This window comes from Hyperoodon ampullatus (genome assembly GCF_949752795.1).
Source record: "Hyperoodon ampullatus genome assembly, chromosome: 5".
Taxonomy (NCBI): domain Eukaryota; kingdom Metazoa; phylum Chordata; class Mammalia; order Artiodactyla; family Ziphiidae; genus Hyperoodon; species Hyperoodon ampullatus.
In genome coordinates this window covers 69,251,136-69,274,768 of record NC_136918.1, presented here as the reverse complement: position 1 = coordinate 69,274,768, position 23,633 = coordinate 69,251,136, and the positions used below count along the sequence as shown (strand labels likewise).

General features: G+C 39.5%; 1 protein-coding gene across 2 annotated transcripts; it reads left to right on the top strand.

Annotated features, from left to right (window-relative positions):
• Positions 1-497: 497 nt before the first annotated feature.
• MFSD1 (major facilitator superfamily domain containing 1) lies at positions 498-22,208 on the top strand (the record flags this gene model as incomplete). Of its 2 annotated transcripts, XM_079705391.1 has the most annotated exons (15): positions 498-677; positions 2,831-2,883; positions 3,820-3,932; positions 5,711-5,753; positions 6,068-6,135; positions 7,611-7,719; positions 12,289-12,391; positions 14,573-14,671; positions 15,190-15,301; positions 16,443-16,499; positions 16,858-17,014; positions 18,300-18,397; positions 19,012-19,124; positions 20,807-20,854; positions 22,147-22,208. In XM_079705391.1, the coding sequence occupies exons 1-15, from the start codon at positions 506-508 to the stop codon at positions 22,206-22,208; spliced, it is 1,407 nt and encodes a 468-aa protein (XP_079561517.1). In that variant the 5' UTR covers positions 498-505. The 2 variants fall into 2 exon arrangements, with proteins under 2 accessions (XP_079561517.1, XP_079561518.1); XM_079705392.1 differs by lacking the exon at positions 3,820-3,932 and having other exon boundaries at positions 2,835-2,883.
• Positions 22,209-23,633: the final 1,425 nt, after the last annotated feature.

Sequence of the window (23,633 nt, the reverse complement as noted above, 5' to 3'; positions counted from 1 at the left end):
CACACTCCATTTTGTATTCCCAGTACTTGGCACGTAACTTGATACATCATAAGGTGCTCAATCAACTGTGTGTTATGAAGAACAGCCAAACAGGCTGCGGATAGCAATGCTGCGAGACGGGCGGCGGGCGTTTTCGCTTCCTTCGCGCAGGTGGGATCACGCCTGGAGTCGGGCCGGAGGGGAGGCCCGCACTTTCTCCGAAGGAGCGGCGCGGGGGCGGCAACGAGAGCAGGGCAAGAAACGAGAGAGCGCGGTCCACGGTGGAAGGCCAGGGTTCCGCGCCTAGACCGCTCCTGAAGAAAATGAACCTCGCCGCCTCCCCTTTTTCCCTGCCGGCCCTGCCCACCACGTGCTCACGCCCACTCACGTGAGCGTAACCCTGCTTGACCTGCCGCGGCGTCACATGAGCAACTGCGGTCACGTGAGCACTGTTTTCGCTGGGCTCTGGCAGCGGCTTCCTCCCGGAGTTGCAGTCACTGTCCTTTCTCGGTCTCCCGTCGGCCCGATGGAGGAGGAGGAAGAAGAAACGAGGGCGCTGCTGCCCGGCGGCCCCAACGAGGCCGGCAGAGGCGCCCCCGTTACCCCTCCTGCACCCGGGGCGCTGCCGGCCCTCTGCGACCCCAGTCGCCTGGCGCACCGGCTTTTGGTGCTGTTGCTGATGTGCTTCCTTGGTTTCGGTGAGCCGGCTGGCCTGGTGGGGTGGGGTTGATAATAAGGAATTCCCGACTTTCTCTCGGAGCTGCACTGAGCTCCTAGGTGCCACGCAGCCTCAGGGAAGCTTCTTGCTTCAGCTCCTGGGCTTCCCTTCTTTTCCTTTCGCGACCCCATCCAAGCCTGTGGACGTTGCTAGCTATTCAGCGTCCCGAAGGTGGGGGTCAGGGGACTGAGCTGGGCGAGTTTCGTCCCACTCCTTTGCTTCCAAGAAGTCTCAAAGGCTAGCAGCTTGGTCCCTGGGGCCACAGATACGGAGAAATTCCTAGATCGTCAAGGTTCCTCTCATGACACTTTCTTTTTATCCTTTTTTAAAAAAATTTTTTATTGGAGTGTAGTTGCTTTACAATGTTGTATTCGTTTCTGCCGTACAGAGAAGTGAATCAGTTATACGTATGCATATAGCCACTCTTTTTAAGATTTCCTTCCCATTTAGGTCACGACAGATCATTGAGTAGAGTTCCCTGTGCTATACAGTAGGTTCTCATTAGTTATCTCTTTTATTCATAGTACTGTATATGTGTCAATCCCAATCTCCCAGTTCGTCCCACTCCCCCCTTCCCCCCTTGGTAACCCTCTCATGACACTTTGTTCAGAAGGAATTCAGAAAGATTTAACTGGCCCCCTCCCCCCAAAGAAACCCCACACATACTTTAAAATTTTCTGAATAATTTGTTGGCAGTTATTTATATGTTTCTCGCCCTCTTTGGTAAAACGTATGAGTGTGTCTTGATAGCTTCAGTGAGTAGATGTGTTCTTGTACTCCCGCTCTGCCAATGGGAAGCAGTCATAACTGGATTGGACTTGTGGTGTTTGGTTTCAGTCATGAAATTTGATGACTCCGAAAGCAGTTTCTGGAGATAATTTTTAAAATACTTCCCTATTATATTCCAGCAACTAATTTATTCAGCAACATTCTAATGTCAATATCAGTTTGGTATGAAAGTAGTAATGTGTTTTTCGTGGGCTGGCTGGAATTGGTGGAATCAACAGATTTAGGAACATGATGGTGGCTTACTTTATGCTACTGCTGGAATATATAAGTAGGCATGCAGGATGCTTTGGGCTTTACTTTCTTTGCATCTCTTTTTGTTCCCCCTCTTCTCACTTTGTGGAAAGATGGTGCCCATTCATTAGCTTTAAAGCCTGAGATTGGTATCCCTGACAGTGATTAAAGCAGGAATCATAAATTGCTGAGTTGAGGAACAAAAAACAAGAACACACGAAACACTTAAAATACCACGTACTTAAGCAATTTATTTTTAGTAAATTATGGTTACCTGGGTGGGTTTCAGAAGCCAGAGTCATACCTTTCTAATGACAGTTTTCTTTCTTTTGAACTGGTGGCTTCTAATGTATACTTCTAGACAGAGTTTGTGGAAAAATGGAGGCAGCGTTATCCTGTGCCTATAAGAAAATCTGTCGATTTTATTACTGTAAAAATAACTCTGAGTGCATGAATGTCCAACCTCTCTCCACTTCTCTTTCTTACCCTCCAAAAGACGTTATTATTATGTTTTAATTTAACCCTTTAGAATTCTTGTTATATTTTTCTTCATTCCTGGCACTGTATTTGCTAAATTATTTGATCTTGGGTATGCTGTTTGTAGAATTAAGAGTTCTTGTTCTAAAAACAGGTTTAGTCAGAATAGTTAAACTCCATTCCTCTGCTCTCAAGATAAGTGGTGGCTTTAGGTAACACTACTAGGAAACTGCTGAGGATGTTTTTGAAATTTTTAGTGTATGTGCATTTTGGTAGCTTTAAGGAAAATATAGCTGTTTCATGAAGGTGCTAATAAAATAATAGACATACAAAACATGATGAAAGTAAGGTGGAAGAACAGTTAGTTGTTGATTAACTTCTTAATCCAGGTTCCCAGTATTGGCTGTGTATGCAGGCTCATAATTTGTAAATAACTTGGCATGTTTTCTGTGGATTATTTGGCTGCAATTTAGAGAATATTGGTGGACAAGGAAGTGGTCCAAAAAAGGTTCCAGTGTCAGTCTTCGAGCCCCCAGTATAGACATTTAAAATCAGCATTTGAGTAGTAATTGCAGCTTGAAACTTTTATATGGAAAGTATTATTACTTAAAAGAAAATTGCCTTTTCTTTTTCTAGGCAGCTATTTTTGCTATGATAATCCTGCTGCCCTTCAGACTCAGGTTAAACGGGTAAGTTGACTTTTCACCTTTGTTTCTTTTGTTGGCTCTGGAACAGGTATACTGTTGAGGCATCATCAGCTCTCAGGTTGCCCGGTCTGAAACATTGTCTAATGAATCCATTTTAACATCCATTATCACCAAATTTGTGTGGGCAAGGAGTATTCTTGAGTTGGAATGAATGGCCACAAAAAATTCATTCATAGCACTTGTGACTTGATATCATTTCACATCTTAGATAAGTAATTGCTGTTTCTACAGTATTGCCAGAAAGTATTTTGGCAGATTTTTGTTTGCATTTCTCTCATTGTGTAATCATTGGAATGACAAATGATTTGGTAGGATAGCATTTTGCTTTCTTAAATATGTTTCTGTTGTTATTTCATTTTTAAAATGCGGCTACTGATTCCAGAGGATTGTCCATGTCAGTATTTTTAGTCTGGCTTTATAAAAATATATTTGATATTTACAGTTTCTTGTGTTTTTAGATAGTTTTTTTTCCTTTGTAAGTTTTTTCACCTTTGGATAGGAAGAAATACATAGATTGGCCCTTCACATTCTAGAATGAAAGGGAAGGAAGATAGGAATTAGTGGAGGGGAAGGGATAAGCTAAGATGGCCCTTTTTCATGTGGGTATAGAACTCCACAGCAGGTTGTACATGGGGAATAAAATGTAGAAGACACAGGCAGATGCAGACAGAAGGGGTCCCAGTAGTGGAAGAGCTGATTGATCCTGAACTCCACGAAGCCTCTGAAATGACTGCACACTCAGGAAGTTCCTCGGTGTGACCATTTTTCTGGGGTAGCGGCCATAGCTGTCATGAGAGTCTCAAAGCACTTAGCAACTGCAAATGATTAAGAAACGCCTGCCCTTCCAGAAAGAATGTTTTGATTTGTTAGTTGCTAAACTTAACTGGAAAAAAATAGTTTTGTTTTCTTTCCGTATAGGATATGCAGGTGAATACCACGAAATTCATGCTGCTGTATGCCTGGTATTCTTGGCCCAATGTAGTTTTGTGTTTCTTTGGTGGCTTTTTGGTAGACCGCGTATTTGGAATACGGTAAGCTTGGGAAAAATCTGACTTATGGGTAAATACGATTATTAAGAAAACACAGAACTAGATTAAGTATTTCTAGAAAGAACTGAATAAACTTGTGTATTGACTGCGATAATCTGCATTAGTTTTTGTGTGTGTGTGATTTTTATATCTCCAGAATTTTTTAAAAAATAAATTTATTTATTTTTGGCTGCGTTGGGTCTTTGTTGCTGCGTGGGCTTTCTAGTTGTGGAGAGCGGGGGCTACTCTTCGTTGTGGTGTGTGGGCTTCTCATTGCGGTGGCTCCTCTTGTTGCTGAGCATGGTCTCTAGGCACGTGGGCTTCAGTAGTTGTGGCGCACGGGCTTAGTTGCTCTGCAGCATGTGGGATCTTCCCCGATCATGGGTGAAACCCACGTTCCCTGCATTCGCAGGCAGATTCTTAACCACTGCACCACCAGGGAAGCCCCTGGAATTGGTTCGAAACTTGGTTGGTATTTCAGTTAAGGTAAATGCTGCTCAGGGAATATGGTAGCTCAGTTATCTAAAGGTAAATTATGCCCTCACTTGGAATCAGCAAACCAAGGTCTGAATCCTTTTGCTGCCACTTGCTCAACTTCCTAGCTCTCTTGAGCTGTTCCTAGCTTCCTGATCTTCAGTCTCCTCACTGGTAAAATATAGATAGTAATTCCTGCCTTGCAAGGTGGTTATAAGGACTGAGAGAGATGGAAGGACAGTATTTGGCATGTAGTTAGTGTTTACCTCTCCCAACCCTAATGAGATTTTCTCTTTTGCCTTTCTTTAGGCATCAAACGTTTTGTGACCACTCCTCTTAGCTGAGGAAGGCATACATTATAAGCTCTGTCAATTTTCATCCTAATGATTGATTGTGTGTGTGCTCTTTAGTGGAGCCTTTAGGAGGGTTGTAGTCTGGGAATATTTTCGGAAGGCAGAGGGCAAAACGACAAGGGGTTTTCCAACCATGTTTGGTGGAAAAGAATTGAAGAAACTGTAAGTGTTTAAATTTGGGGACTAACTTTTAAACATTTTGAAGAGTGTATAAAGGAGGACTTAAATTTAATTTGCTTGGTCTAAAGGGGTAGAGTAAGTTTGAAATTCAGGGAGCCAGATTCCACTTAGTATGATGGAAACTTTGCTTGATCAGGGTGACAGGTGGGGCTGTGAGTTGCCTTGGGACCACAGTGAGTTTTCCAGTGCTAGAGAACATTCAGGAGACTCTGGTATGACCATTTCACAAGGATCTTTGGAGGGGTTTGAGTTTCAGAAGAATGGTTTACTCATAGGATCTTTAAGAACTCTCCTGATACTGGTATTTTACTACTCTGGGGAAACATTAATGAGCTATTCAGAGTGTGGGATACTAGAGTAGGCAGATTTATAAGTGTGTTAGCATGGTTGCTATTTTTCCTTTTAAAGATAGTTTTTAGTTATCAAGAATTATAACCACTTAAAATTACTTAATCTAGAATTCCCTGGAGTCAATCCTAAACTCAATAAAAATTTTATAAGAATGTCCATTTTTAAATGGGAACCCTGGGAACTTCTTGAAGATTATTTAATAAGCTGTTAAGATATGATAATGGCTTAAACAAGCGTATGCCATCACTAAAGCCTCTGGAATCTCCTTGGAAGTCAAGACTTCTGTAGGTCACCATGCAGCCTAGGAAGGCTGCTGACTTCAGAGGCTGACCCCTTTCTCTGGAGGGAATGCAGAGGGGTCAGAGAAACCCAAGAAGGACTTGGTGATATACTCTTCCTTCATTCTCTCTCTTTCTCTAACAGATGGGGCACCATTATTTTTAGTTGCTTTGTTTGCGTTGGACAGGTAAGAAAAGACAAAACGTTCATTGATTCATTGTGACAGTGACTCTTGAATTCTTGTCTCATTCCACCAGCAAAGACGTGTTTAGTGAATGCCTGACTTAATTAAGCAGGGCTCACAAATGCCCGTGTAACATAATGCATAGTAATGCATTTTAAGCCTTGAGACAGATGAACCTTGATACTTAAATTTCACAGATTTACTAAGAAGGAATATTAAAATCATTGTAGAGGTTGTTTCATCATAAGTCACTTATTTCTCTTAGATTCCTTGAATTTACTTTTTCTTTGATCTTACATTATATTCTACATTAACAGGTTATTTTTGCTCTGGGTGGACTATTTCGTGCTTTTTGGCTGATGGAATTTGGAAGGTTTGTGTTTGGGTAAGTTATGCATGATTTCACTTATCCCAACATATTACTGTTTTAGTGTTCATCTGTCAATTTATTAAAGATTTACAAAAAAATATATTGTTGTATCTTCTGGAGAATTACTTCAAATCCTTGAAATCTAGCTATATTTGTAAGATTGTTCAATGGTTGTCTTAATTTTCCCATAAAGTAAGCAACAATTTTGAGGGGTCATAGTTAACTCTGTGTAGGGTTTGAATATTAAATAGTTCTTCAGAAATGATATTTTTCTTAAGTGTTTTGCTTTTCTGTAGTATTGAAGACTGTGATTTAAACCTCATTTAGAAAAGCATAGACCATCATTTTCTAGGTTGGTGATTAATGGACATCTTGCTGCTTCTTAGCGGGTATGTGTAGGTCCTTTTGAACCGTGTTGAAGAGGCTTGAAGGAGTAAATTACCAGAAGACTAACTGCTCTTAATGAATTTCAGTGTCTATTCAGTAAGCCCATTCTGAGTTCAGCCTTGGGCTTCCTGCCCAGAGGGATGCAGATGACATAACTTACTCATGCTTTTTACAGGTACCAGGGACATGTAGACATAGGTGACACACCCCCAAAAGTGCTCTAAGTGAGAAAGAAGGGAAAAAAAAGTATATAAACATATGAAAGGGATTCAGTGTGGTCAGAAATGGCCTTGTGGATGAAGTGAGCCTTGACATCAGTATAGGATTTGGATTAGTAGAAGAGGGGAAATATTTTTGGACGAGGACAGTGATAAGGAGGACTCAGTGTTAGGATGCAGGGGAGAGGAAGCTCCTACATAAAGGTCAATGTGTAGAACTTACAGAAGGAAAATTAAAATCCGGGAAGTAGGAGAATGTCAAATATGGAAGATACTGGCCTGAAAAGTGTGAATTTTTGTGTTTTCACAAGTACGGACCGCTCTCCCCACATGAACATTTTATATAGCATAGATGGTGATGTGGTAGCTCAAACTCCTTTTATTGCTGGTCGTGGTTGTCATTGCAGTATATTAAATTACCCACACTTAGCAGTATAAAACAACCCTTACACTGTGGGATTTGCGGGTCAGGAATTTGGACAGGGTACAGCGTGCACAGTGTGTCTGTGCACCTGATGTCTGGAGCCTGAGCTGGGATGACTTGGAGGCTGGCACTGCTGGCTGGAGCACCTAAACAGGACCTCTCTTAGCTTTCTCATAGTGTGGCGAACTCGGGGTAGTTGGACTTCTTACAAGGTGGCTCAGGGTTCTAAGTGTGAATGTTTGAATGGAAAGGCAGATCTCACCTTTTATAACCCAGCCTTGGGATCACACAACCCTGCCTCCACCACATTCTGCTGGTTGAAGCAGTCACAAGCCCACTTAGATTCAGGGGAGGGGACACAGACCCCACCTCTTGATGGGAGGGGTGTCAAAATTTTACACCTGCTGCTTTGCCAACTGGGATATTCTTTAAAAACTGTGACTTTTCTTTCCTTATTTTAGGATTGGTGGGGAGTCCTTAGCAGTTGCCCAGAATACATATGCTGTGAGTTGGTTTAAAGGCAAAGAATTAAACTTGGTGTTTGGACTCCAGCTTAGCATGGCTAGAATTGTAAGTATGACACAGATAATGAAGCCAAATGGGAAGCAAAAGATTGAATGTTGTAGTTATCTCTTAAAGATTACAGGATGAAATGTGTTTGTGTATAAGTTAGGTATTGATTTTTTATATATTTTTCTAGACCATAGTATACCATTTACCTGACTTTTTTAAAAATATTTATTTATTTATTTTTGCTGTGTTGGGTCTTCGTTTCTGTGCGAGGGCTTTCTCTAGTTGTGGCAAGCGGGGGCCACTCTTCATCGCGGTGCGCGGGCCTCTCACTCTCACGGCCTCTCTTGTTGTGGAGCACAGGCTCCAGACGCGCAGGCTCAGTAGTTGTGGCTCACGGGCCTAGTTGCTCCGCGGCATGTGGGATCTTCCCAGACCAGGGCTCGAACCCGTGTCCCTTGCATCGGGAGGCAGATTCTCAACCACTGCGCCACCAGGGAAGCCCCCATTTACCTGACTTTAATTAAGGCATTTCTAACCTTATTTCACTTAGGAAACAGTCTAAAATGGCTAATTGAGCATTTGTTAGTTCAGAGAACCTGAGCATTGGGATGGATCATACAGATTTTGTTGTCTAATTTCTTTACCCATTTTCGGCGTTCCTGCAATGAAAGTCTTTACATATGGTCATCCAGGTTCTGCTCGCACATTTCTAGTGATTAGAAGCTCGCTGTGTGATGGGACAGCTCATCTACTACAATTAACTCTGTGAAGCTCAATCTCCCATAGAGATGAGATCTGCTTGTACAAGTAGCTTTTAGTGATTGTTCCGACTTTTGCCCTCTAGTGAGTGTTTATTTTCTCTGCTGTGCAACAGCACTTTGCTTATGAAGACAACTCTGAAGGTCTTGGTCAGACATGCTCATTTCCTGTGCTTGTCTAAGCCACATGACATGGGTTTCAGCTCCCTGACTGTGGTGCTCCCGCCTCTCTGGACTTCATCACAGGTGGTCAGTACTCCTCAGCAGCATTTGGAACCTGGAAGTGATCGGGTGTTTCATGATAGGGGATCTGGCAGAGGGTACCCAGGGGAACAACATTATGCTATTATAAATGCAACCTGGAAGGTGTTTTGGCCATCCCAAACCCCGTTAGGTTTTTTCCTTCATGAACTCCCGTGAATAGAGGTTTTTAAAAAGATCCTTGCCATTAAAAATCAAGGTTTTAAAGACTGTAAATGGCATGAAAATGCTTGGAACATAGGCTTGAGGGAAGAAATCCAATACAAAAATATCCAGTACAAATGAACTATTTTTAATGTAATATTTCATCTTATGAAATATATAACACATACATATGTCATACATATATAACATTTATATATTTTTGTACATGCAGGCTCTTTCTAATTTTCCAGTATTATAAATAGAGCTGTTGTGCAACACTCCAAAACTTGTCTGCATCTCTGATTATTTCCTGAGGCTAGGTTGCTAGGAATGGAATTATCACTGAGTCAGAGGGTTTGTTAGGGTTTCTTAGGACTGTTGAGACATATTTCTGCTTTTTCCTCTCAGAGATGTTTACATCTCCATCTGTGAGATATGAGAGGATCCTTTTTATTGTAGCTTTGATAATACTTTTAAAAAGTCATTTTATCAATTTGATAGGAAACACCTAAACATTATTTTAATTTGTAATTCTTTGATAACTAGTGTGGTTTTCCACATTTTCTAAATTTTATCCACAAGGACATTCCTGGTACTTCCTTATGTATCTTGTGCAAGTCAAGACACGTCTGTGGCAGCTGGTGGATCTCATCGTCTAATAACTTCTGAAAGAAGGAAATAGGAGCAGTTGAGCAAGACTCATTCTCAGTGACGCCATTGTGGTTACTAGTGATCTTCACGTTCTTTTCTGTGTGGTCACAAACTAGTTATAATCCATTCAGCTGAGTCCCGAGGAGCCCTAAGTTTCTAGAAAGGAATCTCAGGGGCTTCTAGGATGCGGGGTGGAGGTTATGGGAATGGTGGGGGGACCTGAGGAGGAGGTGGAGGGAGCCAGATCTCAGGCAGCCACCTCTCCGTCAGCCAGGGTGGCTCATCTCTGATCTGGTTGGTGTATTGAGGGTCCTTGTGAGATGCACGCAGGAGACCAAAGGACTCCATTACAGAGTTCTTGGGGTAGATGGAGGTTCAGTCTTTTTTGTGCTTCTCTTGGCCCTGCACATACTCAGAATGATCATAGAGGTTTTGGCTTTACCTCGCCGTGATTTTTTTGTTGGCTGAGCTGTGAGTTTGTCTGATTTTAGACCCTTGGACTGTTATCATTCAGGCAGTGGACTTTTCACTTTTCTTATTATTCCTGTTTTAGCTGGAGGTTGGAAGTCCAGCACTCTTTTGATTTTCCTCTGTAATTTGTTACTTTTAAAAACTCCTTATTTCAACAAATATTTATTGAGTACTTGCTAAGCCAGGTCATGTTAGACATTTTAGAATTAAAGGGTTATTAAGACAATATGTGTTTGAGGGGCTTGTATTTTTGCTGATTTTGAGGAACGTTTCCAGCAGGTCTCCATTTATACCTTATTCAGATGAGCATCTGAATAATGCTACTGGCTAACATTTTGTGAGAAATAGCCATGAGCGATTTACTGCTGTATTTGCTGTGGGAATATGGTTGAGGACATGTTCATTTCTCGCTCTTCTTATCAGTAGCGTTTAGCACAGTTGACACTCCCCTTTCCTTGATTTCTTCTCTTGGGTTCTAGGACTCCACAGTCTCATAATTTTCCTCTTGCCCTTCTATCTCCTCCTTCTACCTCTTTTGCTGGTTCCACCTCAGTCTTTTCAACCTGTAAATGTAGGTTTGGTCATTGGACACCCTCTCATTTCTTTTGACACTCACTTCCTTGGTAATCTTATCTAGTTTTGAAGTTTTAAATAGTGTGTCTTTGCTCCTGAAGTTATATTGTCCAGGCCTTTCCCCTGAATTCCACACCCGTATGTGCAGCTTCCTCCTTGACGTTTCCACTTGGATGTCTAGTAGGCGTATCAAACTCAACACAGCCAAAGCCCAGCTCTTAATGTTTCACCTACTGTCCTCCAAACCAGCTCATGCTGAAGTTTTCTCATCTTCAGTTATGAGCAGCTCTGTTCTTCCAGGTGCTCAGGCAAAAACTTTGATGTCACCCTGAACCACTCCTTATCCCCATCCCTAACCCCACACTCTCCACATATTTTCCATTGGCAAATCCTGTTAGCTCTACCACCAGAGTATGTCCGTATTCTGACCACTTCCCACTGTGCCCACTGCCAGTCTCCCCAGTCCAAGACCTATCGTTTCTGTTCTGCATTATTGCAGCCGCCCCCAGCCGATGTCCTTGCTTCTGCACCGTCCTCACTTACAGTCTGCTTTGGATATAGCAGCCAGAGTGAGTCTTTTAAAACGTAAGGGATTGTGCCACTGCTCTGCTCAGAACCCCAATGGCTTCCCATTTCACGCAGAGTAAAAGCCAGAAGTTCTTATTACCAATAGCTCGCCTTCCCACCAGTTCCTCTCTGGGGACCTCGTCTCATCCTCTCCCTTCTTCATTGACACTGTTCTAGTCTCTACACTCCTTGCCTTGGGCACGCCGGGCAGCCTCCCTCTCGGGGCCTGTGCACTGGCTATTCCTTCTGCCTGGAGTGCTGTGCTGTTCTTCCGGGTAGCCTCCTAGCTTCCTTCAAGTTCTTAACCCAGAGTCACATTTTCAGCAAGGTCTCTACCCCTTTTTATTCTCCTTCTATGCTTTATTTTTTTTTAATTTTATTTTTTGTGATACACAGGACTCTCACTGCTGTGGCCTCTCCTGTTGCGGAGCACAGGCTCCGGACGTGCAGGCTCAGTGGCCATGGCTCACGGGCCCAGCTGCTCCGCGGCATGTGGGATCTTCCCGAACCAGGGCACGAACCCGTGTCCCCTGCATCAGCAGGTGGACTCTCAACCACTGCGCCACCAGGGAAGCCCCTATGCTTTATTTTTTTTCCTTATTTTTTAGAAGCACTCATTGCTGTTTCATATACTGTATATTTTACCTTTTCTACCCCACTAAAATAGGGTTGCTCTCTATGAGAGCTGGAAATTTTTCTGTTTTGTTCTTTATTTTATTCCCAGTAACTAGAACAGTGACAGGCATGTAATCAGGGTTCAATAACTGCTAAATGAAAGAATAAATGAATGGAAGTAGTACTATTACTGTCTTCTAAAGGACGATCAGAGGATGATTTTTTTTTTTTCAGATGTCAGGGTCAGGAAAAGCTGTGCTTTTTATGAGCCAAAGTTTATTTTTGTCTTGGGTACCCTGTGAATTTTATAACTTGTGTTTCATTTTTGTTTAGGCTACTAGGAAGATCTAGATGTACTGTGCTGTTTTGAATGCTAGCATTTTCTATAAATTGGCATTTTTGTGTGGTAATCTTACCTGTGGCTTTATCCTAGGTTGTTAGCTCTTTCCTTGTAGTGTTTTTTTAAAAAATTATCTGTTGTTTAATCTGAACCCTATCATACCTATTTCTCTAAGCTAACTGACATCCTTTTTCTCTGAGCAGATAGAAATGAAAATTATGTTGATTTTTTTTCCTTCTCTTTCAGGGAAGTACAGTAAACATGAACCTCATGGGATGGCTGTATTCTAAGGTTGAAGCTTCGTTGGGTTCTGCTGGTCACACAACCCTTGGGGTCACACTTATGATCGGTTAGTGAATCCTGAAGTCCCACCTTTTATCTGTCCTGAAAGCTTGTCATAGGAAATGGTGTGACAGAGAGGAAAGAACACGGGAATTGGGCTTAGACCACTTGGTTATAGTTTTGCCTGTACAGTTCACTAGTTCTTGGACCTAATTAGACACAGTGAACATAGTGGCAATCATTCACCCCATTTGTGTTTTTATTTCCACATTCTTAAAATAACGATCTTGTACCGCCATGTGTGCTTCAGGTTTTTTTTTTTTTCTTTTCTTTTTTTTTAAAATAAGGATAGATTTTAAAAAATATTTATTTATTTTATTTTTGGCCGCATCGGGTCTTAGTTGTGGTACGTGGGCTTCTCTCTAGTTGTGGTGGGCTCCAGAGCGTGCAAGCTCAGTAGTTGCGGCGCATGGGCTCTCTAGTCATGGCACGTGTGTTCCAGAGTGCGTGGGCTCTGTAGTTGTGGCGCATGGGCTCCAGAGCGTGTGGGCTCTTTAGTTGTGATGCACGGGCTCAGTAGTTGCTGCACACGGGCTTAGTTGCCCTGCCAGGGATTGAACCTGTGTCCCTTGCATGGGAAAGTGGATTCTTAACCACTGGACCACCAGGGAGGTCGCTGTGCTTCGGTTTTGTTGTGATGAGCAAATGAGAGTGTATGTGAGAACTCTGAAAACAGTCAGGGAGGTTGTACCTCTAAGATGTTCATTAATAGTCTGTAGCAGAAGGGAGAATTGTTTCCTTTTGATCAAATTCATTTCATGTGCTTATGGAGCTTAGATTTTATAGAAGTCAGAGGTGATAGGATGTGATGGGAAACCCACCAAGTTGGGAGCCGGGAGTCTAGGTTCTGGTCCTGGCTCATTTTGGACAGGAAGTTAACCTCTGTGTCTCAGTTTTCTTCTCTGTAAAATTGTGGGTGTTGGACTAAAACTGTATAGGCTCCTTGTGACCCTAAGTTCTGTTGACTAAAGCTGGGTTCTGCTGGTTGCTGGGTGGGTCACTGAGAAGCGGATGATGCTCTCTGGATTTACTACCTGTGCTTCTTCTCTGAGCAGTGAATTTGTCTAACTGAGCCCCACAGGATGTGGAGAGCTGCTTGCGGAGCCCTAGGGAGACCTGTGGGTGCTGGGTTGAAGGTTCTGTGCCGTCTTTTATTCCTTGTATTCCTTGGTACAGGCTGGTAAAGGGAGGACAGTGAGAGGTAGTCCTAGATGGGCAACTTGTGTCTAGAGACCCCTTCTTTCTCCCCCTCCCTATTAAATCCTTTGCCACTTATAACCTCTTTCTTACTTTCAGATTCTCTTCAGTATTCCTTCCAGTTCTCTCCACAGTGGAGAATTTGAGAATTTTAGAGAATTTCAGAGCCAGAAAAGATCTGTGCCATCAGATCAAAGCCTCTGATTTTACATTTTGGAAAATTGAAGCCCAGAGAGGTTAAATTCCTTGCCCAAGATCAATCAGCTTGTTACTGCCAGAAGCAGAACCCACGTCTACCGACTCTTTGCAGTTTTTCATATTATGTCATATTATGTCAGCCAATTAAAGATTTCATTTACTTTACTAAGCTTCTTTTTATTAAAAATTTTGAGAAGTGTACACTTTATTCACTGTTTATCCTGATTCACTTTAATGATACGAGGTCAGCATTAGTGAGTAATGCTGGATACCTGAAGGAGAGTGAGTGGGCTGTGCTGTGGGAGGATTGGGGCCCTTGGGGCTGCCACAGGGTAGGAGCAAGAGTTAGACTTGGGAAGGAATCAGAGGGAACATGAGATGATCACAGAATCAGACTTTGCTTTTACGGTTTGTTCCCCCTGGCATCCATCAATAATTGGTGCTTAGACTGAATTAAGAAATTAGGACTAATTTGCTAGCTGGTCATCAGCTTTCTTCAGTCTATATTCTGATTATAAGACTAGACTAGTTTGTTCTAGTCTTTCCCCTCTAATCTCCAACCTTCTACCGGGAAATAATATACAATAGTAATAGCGACTGCTGTTCGTTGAGTGCTTCCCAATGCACTTCCTTTCCTTCTGTCCTGATTTAGTAATTGTAGGCTTTTCATTTATGTGTCTAGATGCCATCCCTTTAAGTTGCTAAGTATTTTGCTGTTAATGTAATGTGCTACCTTTTAGGAACCTCCATTTTGGTTCTCTTTTTAAAATCTCTCTCTTTTTTTTTATTATAGGGGGTATAACATGTATTCTTTCACTAGTCTGTGCCTTGGCCCTTGCTTACTTGGATCAGAGAGCAGAACGAATCCTTCATAAAGAACAAGGAAAAACAGGTTAGTCTAAATGCAAGAAAAAGTTAGGCTTTTAGGAATTATGGCCTTTTTTAGATAATTTACAATGAGGTAAATTCCTAATGTAGTGTTGTAAACCCAGTGAGGCTTAATACATGTTTAGTAAATCTTTTTTTTCCACTTAAAAATTTTTTTTAATTTTATATGGGCGTATAGTTTATTTAAATCTTTTATTTCAAAATCTATTTCCACTTGTCTAAATTTTTGGATACTTTTTTTTTTCCCCTTAAGGGTTTTGGCAGAATTTACATTCTTGATTGTACTTTGTATATTTGCAAAGTGATGAGCGTTTCTGGAAGAGAGAAAGAAGGTAGATACTAATCTTAGATTTTGCATTTTCTGTTGTCTTTGTAGGTTATCCGAGAAACTATGTTCTAGTGATTTACTGAGAAAAGTATTTTTTAACTGAATTGCAAAGGTTGATCACATGATAAAAGAAAAATAATCTTGACTTAGAAATGCAAAATTACACTGACAGCATCTTCCCTTTCTTCTGTTAGGTGAAGTTATCAAGTTAACTGATGTGAAGGACTTCTCCTTCCCCCTGTGGCTCATATTTATCATCTGTGTCGGCTATTATGTTGCTGTGTTCCCTTTCATTGGACTTGGGAAGTGAGTATTCTCTAGCATTCCCCTTTTTTTTTTTTTTTTTTTTGCGGTACGCGGGCCTCTCACTGTTGTGGCCTCTCCCGTTGCGGAGCACAGGTTCTGGATGCGCAGGCTCAGCGGCCATGGCTCACGGGACCAGCCGCTCCGCAACATGTGGGATCCTCCTGGACCGGGGCACGAACCCGTGTCCCCTGCATCGGCAGGTGGACTCTCAACCACTGCGCCACCAGGGAAGCCCCAAGCATTCCATTTTTGTTGGCTAAATTATGATGAGAATTCAGTCACATAAATGTAATTTTTTAAGGTATAAATTTTGCTTCTCTGTTATGGTTTGTATTTTCACAGGAATTGTTTTACATCCTGGGACACAACTGATTTTCTTAGCTTAAGGTTTAGTGTTGGTTTAATACTTGATTTAGGTTTTTGAAGAAATACCTAAAACAGTTTTTGATACATAATATTGATTTACTTTAATGCTTGGTTTTGGATTTGTATTCTTTTTTATTTCCTCTTTATTTGTTAGGAAGCCTCTTATTGAGAATGGAGACAGTGCACTAGCTCATAGTGACAGGGCATATCTCCATTTGTTAGGACTGCGTTTCTGCCAGACTCAAATTCAGGGTTTAAATCAAATTCTTCTTTGCTTTATCTTCTACCTTCTCTCCATTTTCATGGGCAGCTACTTAAACAGAGCAGTGTGTGAGTGTGAGTGTGTTTGTTGAGATGCATCTTCATAAGTATAACCTTTAAATTCAGGCTGTCATTTTACAGTTTGAGACAAGAACCTTATGCATTATTTAGCAAAGAACCTGTCCAGTATTGCTTTTAAGGAAAAGAAGCCATCTTAATTCCTTGTAGTAATGCATTTGGGTTTCTGAAAATTTGTGTGTATTGTTTGCTGTACACGTAAAAGAGGAAAAAATAGGTATCGATATATTTTATTTAGTTGGTGAAGTACTTACGTAAATACTAAACCTTTAGCCAGTTGCTTGAAGATGGATATCAAATAAGGTGGGAAAACTGTATAAAGAAGGGAAAGTTGACTAAACTTATTTTTATTCAGTTTTATTTTGCCTTTATTTTTAAAAAACAGAATAGTTCTTTCTAAAGTGTCTGTTTTTTTTCCTCTCTCTTTTTATTTTAGAGTTTTCTTTATAGAGAAATTTGGATTCTCCTCCCAGGCAGCGAGTGCTATTAACAGGTATTCCATTAATTCTGTAAGTGCTTACTGTGTGCTTAGTGTGGGTCTTTAATTATAACCCGATGTTATAAGAGACAGAAAAGACGTATGTGAACTAACATCTACAGTGTGAAACAAAGTCTGTCTTGGGTTTTGATCCTGAATGACCATCTTTGCATTAAGGGAAAACCAAAGAAGTCTTGGACCACTGTTTATATCTTTATATTTCTATTTACTGCTGACCATTTTAGAAGGATGTTAAATTAAATGAGCTAGGGTTTGCTTTACCTAATCATTTTAGGATTTAGGACTTTCTGGATTTTTAATTTTTTTTTCCTGCGATATATTTTATTAAATATCTTTTATATTTTTTGGACAGTATTGTATATGTAATATCAGCTCCCATGTCCCCAATATTTGGGCTTCTGGTGGATAAAACGGGAAGGAACATCATCTGGGTTCTGTGTGCAGTGGTGACCACTCTTGCTTCCCACGTGATGCTGGCCTTCACTCTGTGGAACCCTTGGATTGCTATGGTAAAGTCGCTGCGAACACCTGGGGGGCTCAGGGCTTCAGGGAGGACTCTGTACAGCACGTATCAGAAGCCAGCGCTCAGCTCTTCTGATAGTATTGCTTGTGACAGTGGGAAAAACAATGACAGTTTCCGTTTCTACAGAATAGCTATTTTTAAAGTATATAAATATTAATCATTAATGCGTAAGATGTTTTTGATTTCATTTGGCCTATATAATAGTACCCTCAATGCTGCTATAGAATTTGAAATAAAATAGTCTTATAAAAGCCAAAAGCTTATTAGTTCCGTTTATTTTTCAGTACTTCATTAAAAGAAGTCATTCCATCATAGGTGGCAAAAACGTGTCAACCCAGTATCCATGATTTTGCGTTCTTTTGTCTTTGACTCTTAGTAGGTCAAAAAGTAATAATGAATTCATCAAGTTTTTGTAATTGTTCTTCAGAATGTCATTTTTAAGACCACAGGCCAAAGTGCTGGCATTTCTTACCTGTTAATAAAAGAATATCTTGAACATACATATTTGTGCACTTCGTTAGAATTCTCTAGGACAGATTCCTAGAAGTAGAAATGCTAGAGCAGAGGCTTTGCACAGTTAACATTTTGATAGATACTGTGAAACCTCTCCTCTAATAACTTTCTACCCATTTATAGCTTTACCAATAATACATGAATGTGTTTGTTTTTTAGTATCCTTGCCACTGTTAGACGTTGGCATTATTTTAATTGTTGCCAATCTGATAAATGATCTTATTTTAACTTAAATCATAAGGTTTCTTCTTTAATTGAAGAAAAAGTTAGCATTAGGTGATGTTTATCAAGCAGTGGTTGTTGTTGGTCCTCTGCTTGGCTCTCCAGTTGGGTGGTGATGACCCAGAAGTAAGATAATGGACTGTTGGCATGATGTTACCTTGATTGCTTAATTTGTAATTCTTAATGAATACTGGGAAATCAGCTTGCCTGAAACATTGGTAATGGCTTTTTGCAAATTGGCTTTATTTTCTTGTTTGGTCTTTGACTACACCCTGGGCCCAGCCAGTTATGTATTCATATAATATAAAATGGTTAAGACAGTGTTGAGTGTATCTTGTCCCTAGGGGGATACTGTTAGAGAGGCCCAAGACCATTTTGTGTTGAATATGAGTTTTTAGCCTAATTATTTTGCAACACAATTTGCATGGATATTCATATATTAGTTATTATGTCACTCTTGCTAATCTGCATCAAAAGAAAATCACCTTTTGGTAAATATAAGACTTCTGTACTCTTTTCCATATTGCTTTCTATAGTGTCTCCTGGGACTCTCCTACTCATTGCTTGCCTGTGCATTGTGGCCAATGGTGGCGTTTGTAGTTCCCGAACATCAACTGGGAACTGCATATGGCTTGTAAGTGTTTGCACTGTGGATCATATAATGTCTTTCTCTGCTGTGTCAATTTAATTATCTTATAAAACTCCAGGTCTCCTGAATCTAGTCATCTTCAGGCTTTTGGGACAGCTCTGAACCTGGAAATAACCAGAAAATCAGTTAATCTATTTGTATTATTATTGTGGCAAAAAAAATGCTCCGAGCCTCCAGCAAGAGAGCTGGAGATAAGCTACCCCATGAGAGGTCATTGCTGACGTGACCATCCCACCGCCCGTTTATCTGAGGGCTTCTCAGTGAGAAGTTGAGTTCCAATCTCTAGCACAAAAGGCTGAACAGGGAAACCACATCTCTGGTTGGTATTCACTTAGCCCTTGGATTCATTCAGCAGGAAGGTGTTGAGTTCAGACTGTACTTGCTAAGGCAAACTCCCTTGCCTTTGAGCCTAAAGTTTAGTAGTGGAAACAGTCATGGGATTAAAGAAACAAATCTAATCAGGTCATTCCTGGTTGAAAACCCTCTTAACACTAATAGTATGTGGTTTATAGATACTAATATTTATAGTGAATTGGTACTCTGTGTGTGAAGACTTTAGAATTGAAATGTTTGGTTTTTTTTAATTTCTTAAATTGTAGCATGCAGTCCATTCAGAATCTTGGGTTGGCAGTCATTTCCATCATTGCTGGCATGATATTGGATACTTGGGGATATCTGTTTTTAGAAGTTTTCTTCATTGCCTGTGTTTCTTGTAAGTGCGCCACCTGGCAACATTTAGTTTCTTTTAATATGCAGCAGAATGTTCTCATTTATACTTTTAGGTTTTTGTTGTTATTGTTCTTTTTTCCCCTTTTTTAAACCAAATCCCTAAGATGTATCATTCAGATTTGCCTAATTCTTAGCCTGTGCATCAGTTTCTCAGCTGATGACTTTTTAGTTTTCTGAAGATTCACAGGAATTTTTCAGGAGATTCCTGTTCTTAAAGGCAGCAATGGAATCTGCTCTATATTCTGTTTTAAATATTTATTTTTTTTAATGGTAAATGTCATGTTATGTATTTTTAATTATAATGGAAAAAAGAATGTAGTTATGGATACATGTTACAATATCAGTGAACATTAAAAACATCCTTAGTGAAAAAAGCCATACAGAACAGGCCACCCAGGTCCCATACTCATCTTGTCTGTTTTATAAATATTTATGGCTGTTAAAAAACACTTTCCTCTTTAGAGTGGAACCATTTGAAGGGTCCTGAGTATGTCCCTGGTGTGAATGTGTGGACATTAGTGTGGCTTAGGTGCGAGCGCTCATTGTTTATTCATTAGCCTATTTTGAATTGTTTTTATTCTTAGTCCTGTTATTTAATTTTTACCTGTAATGATTCATTGGTTAAAAATAGGAAGCATTAGGAAACTGCTGAAAACTACAAAAATAAATCAGTATTTTTTCACTGTGTTCGCCTTACACATCAATTGTGTTCATCTGAAAAAAAATGTTCACATAGCATATTACATGTCTTTTATACTTTGATAAATTGTGTTTAAAATGGCAAGCCTGAGTAATGATTTTATCTGACTTCATTTTCATTTACAGGAATAAAGACTGTCTATACTTGAGGTGTGGTATTTGCAGATGACTGCTTAGAATAATAGCCTGAATGCATTTTATTATCTCATAGTTTTAGAAATTAGCACATCAAATTTTAAAAATATATTCTTAAATAGTGGGCCATATACGAATTCATAGTACTAGGTTGTGAAAGTGTTTTTGTCTATTTTTATGCTGCAATGTGTGGTTTAATCTCAGTCAACGGTTCCTTATAAATTTGGTTCTCAAACCAAACACCACTCCATTTAAGAACGTTTTTGTTGACGTATTAAAGTAAGTTAAGTGTGTGCCACACTTGTTAAAGTGAAAAACCAAGTACCTGACTTTCTGAGGCCTTTACTGGTCTGGGTTTCTGGGAGTTTAATGACCACATTTTAATATTTGGTTAATTTGTAAAATGAACATGGTGTTTTCAGACCTAAAACCCCCAAAGGATTACTTCTATTTGGCTCTCTGTAAAAACATAAACAGTCTAGCAGCTGGCAGGGTTTGGGGAAAGTGCTGGGAACTACCAACATTACAAAGGGAGAGGAAAGAGAAATGATGGGTGGGTGGGTTGGCCCCTTCTCCTGGGGGCAGGGGGGTCTCAGTTTCTCTTTTTCTATCCCTGCCATCCCTGGGCTCAGGTTTTAAAAATATATTTCTCATGGAGAAAATGGTGTGTAACTTAGGGCTTTTTGGAAAGTAATGTGAAGAGTATTTTCATTTTTAAATGCTAGTTAATAAAGATTTGATTTTCTAAGCTTTACTTTGTAATTATGATTACATAGGAATCATTGGGAAAAAGTACATGTTTTTAAGGACCTATGTTTTTTTCATTTCCAGTCTCACTTTTATCTGTGGTCTTACTCTACTTGGTGAATCGTGCCCAAGGTAAGTAGAAGTTCAGGTATTTGCTTCTTAAACCACAGTGGATCATCTTTTTTTTTTTTAATTTAATATAATTTAATTTAATTTATTTTATTTTTGGCTGCATTGGGTCTTTGCTGCTGCATGCAGGCTTTCTGTAGTTGTGGCGAGTGGGGGCTACTCTTTGTTGTGGTGTGGGCTTCTCTTTGTTGTGGTGTGGGCTTCTCATTGTGGTGGCTTCTCTTGTTGTGGGGCATGGACTCTAGGCATGTGGGCTTCAGTAGTTGCAGCACACAGGCTCAGTAGTTGTGGCTCACGGGCTCTAGAGTGCAGACTCAGTAGTTGTGGCACACGGGCGTAGTTGCTCCGTGGCATGTGAGATCTTCCCGGAACAAGGCTCAAGCCCGTGTCCCCTGCATTGGCAGGCAGATTCTTAATGACTGCGCCACCAGGGAAGCCCACAGTGGATCATCTTTTGGGGCTCCTGGATTGTCTCCATCCAGGAGAGGCTTTATTTCATGTAATAACATTCTGTTCATAGTGATGAAACACATTTTACTTCATAGCATATAATTATGTATTTTGGACCTTCCCATTTGTTAAAATCATTGTCATGTTCTTTCTGGCCAGTTCAATTTAAGTTTTGTAATATAAAATTTTAGATATTCTTTTTATATTAGCAGAAGGTCATATTAGTATGACTTCTAAAGAAGTAACCTAAAGCCCTTCCTATGTTATTGTCTTATATTTTTAAAAAATGAGAAGTAAACATATGTATAGCTGCAATTTGCATTTTAAGGTTGAAAGTGTTTAATATAGAATGAGAAATTATAGATTTTTTTCGTTTGCTAATATCTACTACATTTATTTTTGCTTTTTTTTGTTATTTATAAGATTTTGATATTACCTTTATTAATTTTTCTAAACTGGCTTGCCCCTAAGGGTTGTCATGTATTTAGATGAATACATATGCTGTTTAAATAATTTTAGGTCATTTACTTTAATGCCTCTTAATTTTCCCTATTATTGAATACTGATACAGTGTCCCAAAGAACAAAACCTCGAGCAATACATAAGTCCAAATTTTTTAAAAAAATGCTAACATTAAGGAATGATTATTTGTATCATATAATGATTCTTAAAAAACATTTTTTCCCCCTTGGGAAGTTTCCAGGAGATAAACTATTTCTTTCTCACCTTCCATAGCCTCTTCTGTTACTTAAAGGCATTTGTATGTGTGTGTGTACGCATGTGCATGTTTGAATTTTTCTTACGATAGTTGTGTTGAAAAGATTCTATGCTTATTTCTATTTTAGGTGGGAACCTAAATTATTCTGCAAGACAAAGGGAAGAAATAAAACTTTCTCATGCAGAGTAAGTATTGAAAGAAAGAAAATTTGTCTTTATTATGAAAATCTTAAAACAGTAGCATTTTATTTCAAGATATTGGGTTTAGACATTTAAGAAATTAATCTTTTTCTTAAATTTTAAGAGCGAACAATTATCTCTGGAACTACTGTAGCATAATTTTTCTTTGTGTTAGAAAAATTTTAAAGGGTGGATATCAAAGGTTAAAATGAAGGAGATAAAGAACAAATTGGGCTTTAACTTGCCTTCTGAGAGGAGAGAGAGAGAGACCTGCAGCATTTGTAATTTATTGGAGGAAAGGTCTTTGTCCTGACTTCCTGTGCTGGGCTCACCCTTCCATTCTTTCTCGTATTTTCTTTTTCTTAACTGGTTGAGATAATCTTTTATTTTCTCCTGGTACTAACATGCCATTATGTGTTCTCTGACTCACTTGGAACAGATTAAAGTATATAGTGTGGGGTTTAAGTTAAATTAATTTTTTCCATGAGTGCATGCTAAAGCACAGTAGTGATTCTATATCTTGTTGTTATTTCTAGTTTTTTAAACATTGTATTTTTTATGATTTAAAAAATTTATTTGTAAATATATACCACCTGACTGTAAGTTTTATGAATTTTGAGTAGGTTAAAATCTGGTAGAACAAGGCTGTGTTTTCTGGGGCTTGATTCTTGGCCATCTCAAATTCCCTTTTCACATAGTAATTCTACTATAAACAAATGTTGTTAAAATCATGTTTAAGGAGGATTTTTGAAGTCAGAGATACTCAACATGCCATGTGTTAAGTAAACAAAAGGTAAAAATGCAAATATAATATCCCAATTTTATTCAAGAAAAAGTATGTAGGCATGTGTATTTCTTAAATCCATTACTTATATATAATAGAAAAAATGCTGAAAGAAAAATCCCCAATATTAACAATTCCATTTGAATGGTAGGGCTAGAAGAGTTTATTTTTTTCTTGGCGTTTCTGTATTTTCCAAATTTTCTAAGTCGATCCTCTATTACTTTTAAGATCAAGAGGAGTGAAAAGATTATCCAGAAAAATGTGTAACTTAATATTTGGCACTGCATGTTTTATAGTGGTTATGGTTTTCATTTTATAATAATGGGGTTTCATGGTTTTTTCCCTCCCTTTTTTGATAATGTATTGCATCGTATTTTGCAGGTGAGAAGTTTAAATGACTGTGTCATGAGAATGGGCTGCACACATCATTGGTTTGAAAACCTCCAATTTTTTTTTTCTTTTAATTTAGAGTTTAGTCATTAGGAAAAATAATGGTCTGGAGAATTATTATATTTATATTTTGAATATATCTATTTTAAAATATAACTGTGAGGACTATTTTAGCCTGTGTCTTCTGTATTGCTGAAGAATTCTGCTTTGGAATAGGCTCATCAATGATGAAGTTTAGAAAATTGCATCTGGTACCTGCAG